Here is an 11,450-nt window from a genome sequence, read left to right on the forward strand (position 1 = left end):
CTATACTCTACAGGTAAAAACACACTTCAAAATCTTTTTAAAAATTTGAATCTTTATTTAAAAATGTACAAGAAAATCTTAGTACATACTCTAAACTTTTAGTTTACATATTACAAGCACCTTTTAAATGTCGAAGCAACAGCAAACTCCAGGCATGAATAAAACAACTGAAAAATACATAAGAAAAATTTAAATAAATAATTAATGGCACATTAGGAAATAAATTTAATGCATGATACTTAAATGTATAATAATGGAAAACTGTGCACCAGTACACACACTAACCTGCACCACAAATAACATAGTATCAACATAAGTCTAAATATACTATGAAAATACAAAAATAAACAAATGTGATCAAATTAGTTTACCATGTAAATCATGCACGTAAAACATTTCTAGTCAGCAAGGTTTACAATGAACTTATGCATGCATCCAAAATACATTCTTGCCCTGAGCAACATCCGGAGTCAACATTCTGTCTGGAAAATTCAATCAGGAACAAGAGTGCAAAACACTACATACACTGCAAGTCTTACATCACAAGAGGCCCTGAACACAGCTGGAGTCACGATTGAACAACGCCGCAGGTAATTAGTTCCTTCTTGCCCCCATACCTCAATGAGATTTAACCCTTTGTTCCCCAGTTCCGGTTTGGCAAGCAAGGGGTTAAAACCTGTTGAGGCATGTGAGGAAGATAGGACTAATTATCCAGCTACTTATTTATGTCAAGTGCCCCGCTGTTGTGTGTGTGGTACAATGACAAATGCCGCAGAAAGCCTCGACACGGGAAGGGATATGATAGGGAGACTACGTGTCTTTTCACCACTGAATGTCACAGATACAAGCATGTTTAAACAGCACTTCACAAAACAAACGCAAATAGAAGGGAACGTACCGTCTTTGAGTCTAATTCGTGGTGAGGTTGAGCTAGGACCTTATCTACACTGGCCGCATCCACAAACGTAACGAAGCCAAATCCCCTGGAAAACAAAACAAACAAAAACACAGACATACATTAGGAGCTGACAGCGATGCGTTACACGTGTTTGACTGGTAAGCTTGAGCGTTTTTAAAACATGTTCACTGGAGAAAAACACACAAGGAAAAAAGTCAAGTGCTGTCAGTATTGGCTCTGGCTTACCCCGGGTCGTGTTGCGAATCGTTAGGGCTTCCAGATGTGGCTTGGCTCCCGTCTCCCTCCATGGCTAACCCAACTATGGCCAGTAACTAACACACACACTGTCAGAGCTAAGAGAATATTACTGAGCCGGGAATGCGAGCGTCACACGTGGGATCAGCTCTGCCTGGCTCCCTCCCCCTCCCGTCACCCACACGGGGCGGAGCGCAGAAGGGGCTCGTCACCTCACCCATTCCATTGACGTCATTAGCATGGCCCCGCCCACCCGGGGCTCAGCGCGTGAGGATCGGATCGGATCGGATCGAATCGTATCGCGTCACTTTTATTATTGTCACATCGCCGTAGAAACACACAAGCGTAGCGGATTCATATTATACACACGCAGAACTTAAAGAAGCGAATGTAAACAAAGCTACGGAAAGTCTGTCCGAGTGATGCACTGATTCATCTGAATATCACACCCAAGATCCAGAGTAGAATTAGCAGCGCAGTGATCTTTTTCTGCTAGATTTTTTTAATTGCAACCCAAGATAGAGAAATATTACATCGCAGATCATATTAATAAGCACTGATTAATTTTTAATACTTCTCCCCAAAGAGAATTCATAACTTACCTTCTGTTTGTTTTGAGTTGCTCAAACATGTCCAAAAAGCAAGTAGGGCGTAAATTAATTTGCACACAGGCTTGTGTGATTAAATCAATGGAGGATGTCATTTTTTCCCCCCTAAATCTTCAGGGTTTACAAATAGCTGTTTTTCTTATTATGAACTAATTATTATATTGAGAAATCACGTTTGTAAACATGCCATATCACGTGCTAATGATATAACATTACACATAATATAAAAAATGTTAAAATTGAAAACAAAACAAATGATTGGAGTGTTTTACAAGTTCAAAACTTCAATGTGTTACTAGCTGTTTCTTTGTAATTGTGTGAGAAATTTCCTAGCAATTTTCAAGTGAAAACGGTTTCTACACCAATTTTTCCAGTATGCAAATATGATATCTATAAGGTGCTAAAATCTAACAGCAATAAATTCCTACTCACTGACCAAAGAATACATGCCTTAAACATAAGCATATCATAAATCAATACTTGTAATCACATTCTCAAGCGTACGTGCAAATAGTATGTATGATTATTGTTTTCCACTGCTGTGTATACTCATATATTGACTGTACAGAATACACCTCCTTCAGCAACACCCATCTGTCACGTTGAGACGTTAAACTGGAAATATCTGAGCTATCACACACCGCCTGAGGGTCTTTGGACCCCTCGACTTCTGCAAAATGCAGTTTCACACATCAATTAATGGTCTTTAAAATGCACAAAAAGGTTAAGGGATCTTGTGCTTATTATCCATGGAGAGGGGGAAGAGCGAAAAGGAAATAGACAGAGAGAGGGGCTCAATTAAGGCTGCCTGCTCAGTGGATTTTCAGTCATGCTACAGTGATTGCTGTTTATTTCCTGCAGCTCTGTTTGAGAGGCTCCGCGGCCCAACGACACCTCATCATTCTTCTTTTTTGTTCTCTAGTCTATACCTATACCAATTCATATTTCCTCTTCTCGCCTCTCCTGCTAAAAATAGCTTCTGAACAACAGTCAGAACTCTTGAAGTAAAGAGCCCACATAAAGCCGGTGTCCAGAGGAGGGAGGCTGAGATGCTCTTGATTGGCAGGTGAACCCACTGTCTCACCTCACTGCCTAGCGGGCAGCTTGTTGGTAAACTGACACACGGGTACCTGTGGGGCACAACCCAGAAAACGAAACATCTCTCTCCCCTCTCAGTTTATACTCTCTCGGGCTTTGAGCACGACAAGACCACCGTTTTGAAAAAGAAAAAAATAAATGACGTGTCAAAGATACTATTGTTTTCAATGTAAAAGTTTTATTGACATTACTAATTCTAATAAGTATTAATAATAATTGAGCTCCCTTCTGCTCTTAGCCTGAAATGTCATTTCTGTTAAGTTCAAATATGCATCACCACTGCCGTTCCATTCCATCGTAATTCAATACGCAATTCAATTTCTGATAGGCTTTGGCATAACATTTTACAGGGTATTTAAGATAATCGAAATGACATCATTTCATAATAGGATTTGATAAGCATAATGGTGGGCAAAATAGTTTATTCAGCACAGTTGCCTTTCGTTTTGAAAGAAAGTACAAAATAACATTTCATCTGACCACCTGAAAGCATGTTGTGTTTCATGCCTTGTCTTTTCTCTGGCATTATGATGAGGCGCTATGCCAGATCAGAACTGGGCCGTCAAAGGGGGCTGTTTTTAGAATCATGGCTCATTGAGATTTGGCATAATTGAACAGGAAATTACTGTTCGGAGCAAGGTTTTAAATATCTACATGATGTCCCGAGTGTTTCATTGCATATAAGCCTTAAAGAGCATTTAGGGATATGTTTATTGTGAGGCCAAACGTTTACTGGTTCATTAAAGAACACTGCGGACCTCATTAGACCTTTTATTAGAGTATCATTTACTTGTTAGAACTGTATTACCAGTTGCAGAATTAGCTCAAAACATTTTTGACACCTTTAATTGTCTGATCGCACAAAAACAAATCTATTCATGTACATTTTGCCGCATAGATCAGCCATAAAATCATCTACATAATAAATACACTGCTGCCACGAGATGAGGCATCAGTTTCTTACGCTTATGAATTTTACCATTCACCATATGCATATTCATGTTGCTCGTGACATAAACAGAGACACGGCTGTCGGGTTTGATGAAATGAAATTGAAATGCAACTTTAAAAGAAACACACATCAAGAGGATATTTAAATATATACATTTGCATTCGCCGGTTTTGAAGGCAGGCTTTATTAATTCCGCAACCCTCACCATTATTAAGTTAAATCTAATGTCTCTGGAAATCCATTAAGTCTTCAAAAACAGCGGAGAAAGACGTCTGAACTGAAGACCCTTATTAAAGACTAGACTAAGTGCACAACACAGATCTGTCCAATTAGAGCCTGTGCATTTTGCAATTAGAGAGAAAAATGTAATGTGCCAAACATTGCCTAAAATGGCCAATTTGACAATGGAGTTAGAAAATATCTGCTCAGATCTTTAAATGGATAATTAGAGAGATAATATTTCATGTTTAAGAAACAGTTTTAATGGAGGTTGAAATTATAAAGAATGGAGTCTCATCACGTTGTCACTTTTCAAAGCAGCGTTCTGGTTCTTAGAAATTATTATAAAAGTTCTTTAGTTTGATACGTTTTCGAAACCCAGAATGATCACTATTCAAATCTGAAGAACTATGCAAAATGTCTTGCAATCATGGCACTACAAATCCTTGTTTTGTCATCCTGAAGAGTACAAATATACCCACTATAAATAACCTTACCTAAAAAATAACCTAAAGAGACAACCCAATTTATGGTTGTTAATTTCTAATTGGCTGGTCCACTACTCTTTCTTTCTGTTTTAATTGGTAAATGAGTTAATTACTGCATTGGTTGATTTTAAATTTGATTTTTAAAAATTTCGGAGAATTCCGACTACCTCATTGGTTGAGTTTAAATTTGAACTTTGCATTTTAAAGCATTTCTTCTTTTGTTAAGCATTTATAACTAAAACCGTTCTGAAATCAACAAGTGATACTAGTTTCTTAAATCCCACATTTAACTCAAAAAGCCTAAAATGATTAAAATCACTAAGACTAACTGGGAAAAGGATGAATTAAACCGCCATTTTGTCCTTTGAAGCAAATCAAATCTGGCTCAAAAGACCCAAGAATCAATGGAATCAATGCAGATATTTTCAGTCGTGTTACTGACATGGTCAGTATGTGAATTCCAAATAAATTCATAGTCCTGTCACATCATCACTAAATGAGCATTGATCACTTCCTCAATCACGTTATCTGATGTGCATTATCCTGTCACATGAATTGCTGTTTCTGATCACATCCAAACATCCATTTCTGTTTTATTTCCCTGCACAGATTGTTCCATAGACAACATATGGCTGTTGCTTTATTTACAGAAATGTCGGTTCGACGAATCTGTCACATTTTCACGAGCCCAATATAGCATTTGTGCTATTGTGCCCCTGTCGGTATTATGAGATGCCCACAGCGACACTAACAGCATAATTTAGGCCATGTGCGATTCACTATATTCAAATTCAAATCTGGATCTTTCCTCCTTTATCCACACCTGTACACATCAAGGAATGTAACAAAAAAGGCCACTCAGAAAAGATGTTAGCGCTCATTCTAATGATCTGCCATCAAAGTTATTGGCACACGCTTCAAAGCAGACGCTCAATTCATCAGCCGCTCGAGAAGCTAAGCGCAAACAGAGGCTGTGCTGTACGCGCGAGTTCACATCAGTGCCAAGCAGATGGTGTCAGTGTAAGGAGAGCTGCTGAGGGCCCTTTACACGCTTTTATGTGAACCTTCAGTTACTTAACTCGATGTCTCCAAGTGTCTGTCCTTTTGTCGCACGTCACTGTTCCTCGCAGATTCTGTTGAGGATGCCAGAGACCAAATGTCACAATTCGCTTTGCGTCACATGGTTGAAGCTAGTTTAACAGTCATGCGGCAAGCATAAACTAAAAACCATTATTAGGATGCTTTTTCTCAGCATTATTTTCAAATAAAGATGAATTGTATTAACATAATGTGGCAGGGGATTTTGATTTTGTTGCTCTGCATTCAAGACAAATTTGGGGATTTGGATATGCACTTTTTCTATTTTTGATCAACAAACTGTGGCCCCAAAAATATCGAAATGAAATGCAATAAGTAACAAACTAACTGACATCTGCAAAATGGTCATACTTTATTTTAAAGGGTTAGTTCACTCCAAAATGAAAATTCTGTCATTAATTACTCACCCTCATGTCGTTCCAAATCCGTAAGACCATCGTTCATCTTCAGAACACAAATTAAGATATTTTTGATGATTTTGGAGAGCTCTCTGACCCTCCCATAGACAGCAATGTAATTACCATGATCAAGGTCCAGAAACGTAGTAAGGACATAGGTAAAACAGTCCATGTGACATCAGTGGCTCAACTTCAATTTGCGAAGCTTCGAGAATACTTTTTGTGCACAAAGAAAACAAAAAAAAGGCTTTATTCAACAATTCTTCTCCCCCGAGTTACCATCTTCCGCCATTTTAGAGAGTATCACAACACATACGCACGCTTTCCCCTAAGCGTAAACAACGCTGATTACGCCGATTACGTTCATGCGCGCGTTTTCCCCCCGAACGTAAACAACGCTGATTACGTCGAATACGTTCTTGGATACTCTCCAAAATGGCGGAAGATGTAACTCGGAATTCCCGCTATTGACTATGACTTTTGCTTCAATAAACTCCTAACTGTCTGCTTATTCATGGTTAGTAAGGTATTTGTTAAGTTTAGTTATGGGGTAGGATTAAGGGATCTAAAATATGCAGAATAAGGCATTAATATGTACTTTATAAGTACTAATAAACGGCAAATATGCTAGTAGCATGCATGCTAGTTAAGAGTGGCAATTGGTCCTTAAAATAAAGTGTTACCTAAAAAAATACATGCTTTTCAAGAACTAACTGCATTTTTTGAGCATGTGAAAAACCATTAATTTAAATAACTTATATATAACCTTTCTGTGCAATTTTTTGCCTGAAAAGTGTTTTATTCCAAATAAATTATGCTTGGATTGATATTTTTCTATATAAAGCAATGACCTTCATGTTTTTAAGGTGATTTTAATACTTTTAGAGCCACTGTATCTGTTCAAAAGGTCTTTAAAAAGCACAGATATCAATGCTCAGTGTGTTTTAAAATCAATTTGTTCCTTAGACTGTATTAATGAAAGGATAAATCAGCCTTAAGCCTTGATGGTCAGGTATCAGATTACTTTGAAACGCTTCAGAATCGCCCTTGCGGAGAAAGTCTCGATTATTCCGTCTCGGAAGGCTGGGATCTCGGTTACGGTTTTAGACAGAAGACAGAAACAGAAACATTCGGCCTCATAATGGACGGTAATAAAGAAAAGTGTCCTTGGTGGCCGCAGAATGGACTTCAGCCTCTGCCCGTTCATTACTGAAAATGAGAAGGGAGGTGCGATACGAAAATTTAAGTGTAATTTAGCCGTGCCCGAGCAGAACAATCGAATAAGAAATGTGTTGATGTTAAACGGCCCCTCAGGAGACAATAACATTCATTTAATTCCAGCACTTCCGTACTGTGTAACATTGGCATGACAGAAGATGTCTGAATATCCATCGTGTTCGCACACAGTTTTCAAAGCTTTAAGGGCCTCGGCTGTCTGGCGGCAGAAAGCGAGACAAGGGTGACCTCGGATAATTACCACTGTCCAGTGATGAGCTAAAAAGCACAGCCTTTCAAGACGTCTGAATAAAGGTTGTGTGTGCTTGAGTGCCTTCATTAGATTCATCTCGGCTTGTGCGAGCGCACGCATTACCACTAGTTGACGGAGATCAGACAGACAAAAAGCTCATTTAAGTGCCCTGTAATGGAGATGGTCCTGACACTCCAGAAATTGATGATCTCATTGAGCGAAAAGAAAAAACAGGGATTCAGGATTAGCAGAATTATCAAGCTCCAGCTCCATCTAGTGGTCATGTTATCACATCACATCAGCACCTGACACGAGAGTTCTTATATTAGGAAAAAATCTGTCATATTCTTTGAAAAGGAATGAAAAATACTCACAGAATTATATACAGAATGAATACTGATAAATGAGGTTTTCTATTCCACGGATGGCACGCCATCAGAGGGATGAGTCAGACATTTGTATATCCGTTATGAAGTGAAACAGCACCACTATTGGAAGACGCTCAGTGCTCCTTGATCTCTTATTACCATATGAAACCACACATTACATAGTGAGAACATATTAGAATTGTACAGTAAATGAAAACAGTACTGATATAAAATCTATTTTTACATTACAAACATCTGTAACACTTTACAATGAGGTTTTTGTTAACATTAGTTAACATGAACTAACAATGAATAAAACTTCTAAAGCATTTATTAATCTTAGTTCATGTTAATATCAGCATTTATTAATACATTTTAAAGATCAAAAGTTGTTTCTGTTAACACTACAGTAGTTAATGCGCTGTGAACTAACATGGACATTTTTTATTAACTATATAAAATGTATTGTTCGTTATTAGTTCATGTAAATTAATGCATCAACTAACATTTACAAATGAGACCTTAATGTGAAGTGTTACTCAAATATCATAACATACCTTAAACCAGTGATTCCCAACCACGCTACATTGAAAGATTTCAGTTTTGTTTAGCTTAACCTGTAAAACAGAAATCATGAGTTGTTACAGTTGTCAATCAGTTTAACTCATTGTGATCTTTTAGCCCTTTTCAGAAAGCAAACAAAATGTGTGCTAGTTTTATAAATTAGTGTGAACACCATTTGTAACTGAATATACAGTATATGCTACTAATATATATGTGACCCTGGACCACAAAACCAGTCATAAGGGAGATTTATACATCATCTGAATAAATAAGCTTTCCATTGATGTATGGTTTGTTAGTATAGGACAATATTTGGCATACAATGTTTTTTTTGGCTATTGCTAAAAATATACCCAAGCGACTTAAGACACATAACTCCAGGGTCACATATTTGTAGCATATATATATATATATATATATATATTAATAATGCTGAATGATGATATTCAGTTTTATTTTAGTTAAAAGAAACATTTCTGATCTGGAGTTAGCGACAGGGTATTTAAGCCTTATTGAGGGGCTGTAGGACAAAAAAATAAGTTAGGAAACACTTCCTTAAACAACATTTTGTGGCATGTAACATAAGATAAACTTTTGTTGATATCAGCCTGCACAAAAATCCCAGTAGCTGTGTTTTAGAACTTAGGGCAGCTAGTTTCTAGCTGGTCTAAGTTAGCTATCAACTGGTTGGCCAGCTATCATGTTCTAAAAATATGTTTGTTGCTGGTCCAAAATTGGTCTACCAGGTTGGTCTGCCTACTGACAAGCTCTGTCTAGTTAATGACCAACTTGGACTAGCAGATGACCAGGTTTGAAGAGATAAAAATAAAAGTTGTACTAGGTAATGACCAGCTTGGACTAGATAGGCAGAAAATATAAAGATACCATCTTAAACTAGATTTGTCTATCAGTTGATGATTTCCCAAAATGCACTCTAATGTATATTCATTTGTATTATTATAATTATTGTCTTGGGGAAATTGTGTTTCAGTATGGTGGTTTATATTGGAATAAAAAAAAAAATGACTATGATAGTTTGTATCTTGACTTGAGGTGTATGGTAACACCAGTATGTTTTACTAATTGACTGTTACGTCAATCATAACATGATTTATTCAGCCAATGTATATTGTGATGAATAATCCTAATGTTTTGGGCTTTTGAATGGCAACACCTTGCAATCACAGCTATAAAAAAAACACATTCCAGTCTGACAGAAATGTACAGAAAGAGAAAACTGTAGCAAGCTTTCTATTGTCAGCCCATTAGTTTTACTGACAAATACACCATAGTTGCCATTTTAGCACCTTATTGCCAGATCCACTACCTTGTTTCTCATCAGATAATTTATTGTGGCATAATCTGCAAATTTTATGATGTGTTTCAATGACAGAGCAGCCATCAGTGAGTAATAAATACACTCTGGGGCTTCTCGAGTTTAAACCCCAAACAAGCCAGTTGGCTGATTACAAGGCATATCTTTCCATTTTTACTCACTTGCAGGGAGAGTTATGATTTAGAAAATTCAAATTGAATAGAATTACAGCACTGGATGAATAAATATATTGTCATTATGGAGTCTAGACATATTTGCTTGACTTGCTGGTCTGCAACAGCATGAAAAACCAGAGACGTGGTGTCACCTACATACCGGACAATATTAAAATGAATGTGATGCTGATGATGGACAATTTCATGTCACTTCATAACCAAAGATTCAAACTCATATCAGCCAATAAATTCAATCAACAGCAATTAAGAAACAAGGAACTGAAAGACCAGAAAGATATTTCATTTGAAAGCCCTCTGAAATCATCAGGGATTTGCCAGGAGCGTTTTGTACACGATAAGAATGAAAATATCAAATTATTCTGGACAAAAGCTCAGGTACAAGTGTCACTTACTACCTCTCTCTGCTGTAGCAGAGTTCAAAGGTCACCCACAATATGCTCATTTCTCTGGTTTAAAAAAAAAGGCACAACCGCTTCAAACTAAAGACCTTCTCACGAGTTAACTAGATGACTCCACTTTAGCTTCCTAGCAAACAAGTCATTCGCCAAGAAAGGCTGCAGAATTAGGATGGATAAAAGCAGTCTCTCATTTAGAAGTGTTTACACTGGCACGTCTCAGAGAATATCCTTGCTCTTGGAAATGTCATTGTTGGGATTACAGAGCTCAAAAGCATGAACTCAGCCTTGGAGAGTGGAAACGTGATTATAAAATGGTCTTTAACTCCCTCTAGAGGTTATGAACTATAACTACTATAAAGTAGAAATGAGCATTTATGTTTTTGTAAAGAAGCCCCTTATGTCCATCAAAGCTGCATTTATTTGAACAAAATAATACTTGAAACATTACAATGTAAAAACTTTTTTTTTCTATTTTAATATATTTTAAAATGTTCATTCCAGTGATAGCAAAGTTAAGTGTTCAGGATCACATGACCCTCCAGAAATCATTGTTAATTTGGTGCTCAAGAAACATTAAACAATGGTCAGTTGTCTTATTTAATTTATGAGTCTTTTATGAACAGAAAGTTCAAAAGAACAGCAGGACATTTTATAGCAATGTAAAAGTCTTCCCTGTCACTTCATAGTTTTAACGTATTCTTGTTGAACAAAAATATGAATAAAATAAAAAACTGATTTTGAAACAATATTTTATACTGTCCCTGAAGGACAAATGTTGCTTAGATTAATTTTTTTAATTAGACATTCAAAAAGTCTTTACCTTTAGAGAACACTTCAAACGCTTGATTGGAACAGTATATTACAAGTCACAATGATTTAAAAACTAAAATACGACACGAAATGTTTTTAATAACTTTATTCTCTTTTTTCAATAGATCTGTACAACCAAAGAATCAAACCTTGTAACGAGTCTGGCAAAAACTGACCTGTACATGTTTATGCAGGACTTCTTACACTCATTTAAATAATCAAATGATTACTTATCTAGCCAAGCAAACATTTCAAACCATTCCTACCAACAGAGAACAAATGAGCAGATTTCGCAAGGTGGGGGTGAAAAAAAAAA

The 11,450-nt window shown here is 36.9% G+C and overlaps 1 protein-coding gene across 1 annotated transcript in view; it reads right to left on the bottom strand.

Annotated features, from left to right (window-relative positions):
- Positions 1-11,450, bottom strand: part of LOC107672073 (A-kinase anchor protein 1, mitochondrial-like) — a 25,993-nt gene continuing 14,543 nt past the window's right edge. Inside the window, exons 11-14 of the mRNA XM_016465165.1 lie at positions 9,264-9,266; positions 899-937; positions 121-167; positions 1-7 (exon numbers count right to left, since the gene is read on the bottom strand). Coding sequence (XP_016320651.1) covers positions 1-7; positions 121-167; positions 899-937; positions 9,264-9,266 — 96 coding nt within the window. The remainder of the gene's footprint in view (positions 8-120; positions 168-898; positions 938-9,263; positions 9,267-11,450) is intronic.

This window comes from Sinocyclocheilus anshuiensis, unplaced genomic scaffold (assembly GCF_001515605.1).
Source record: "Sinocyclocheilus anshuiensis isolate Anshui unplaced genomic scaffold, SAMN03320099.WGS_v1.1 scaffold336, whole genome shotgun sequence".
In the NCBI taxonomy this organism is placed as follows: domain Eukaryota; kingdom Metazoa; phylum Chordata; class Actinopteri; order Cypriniformes; family Cyprinidae; genus Sinocyclocheilus; species Sinocyclocheilus anshuiensis.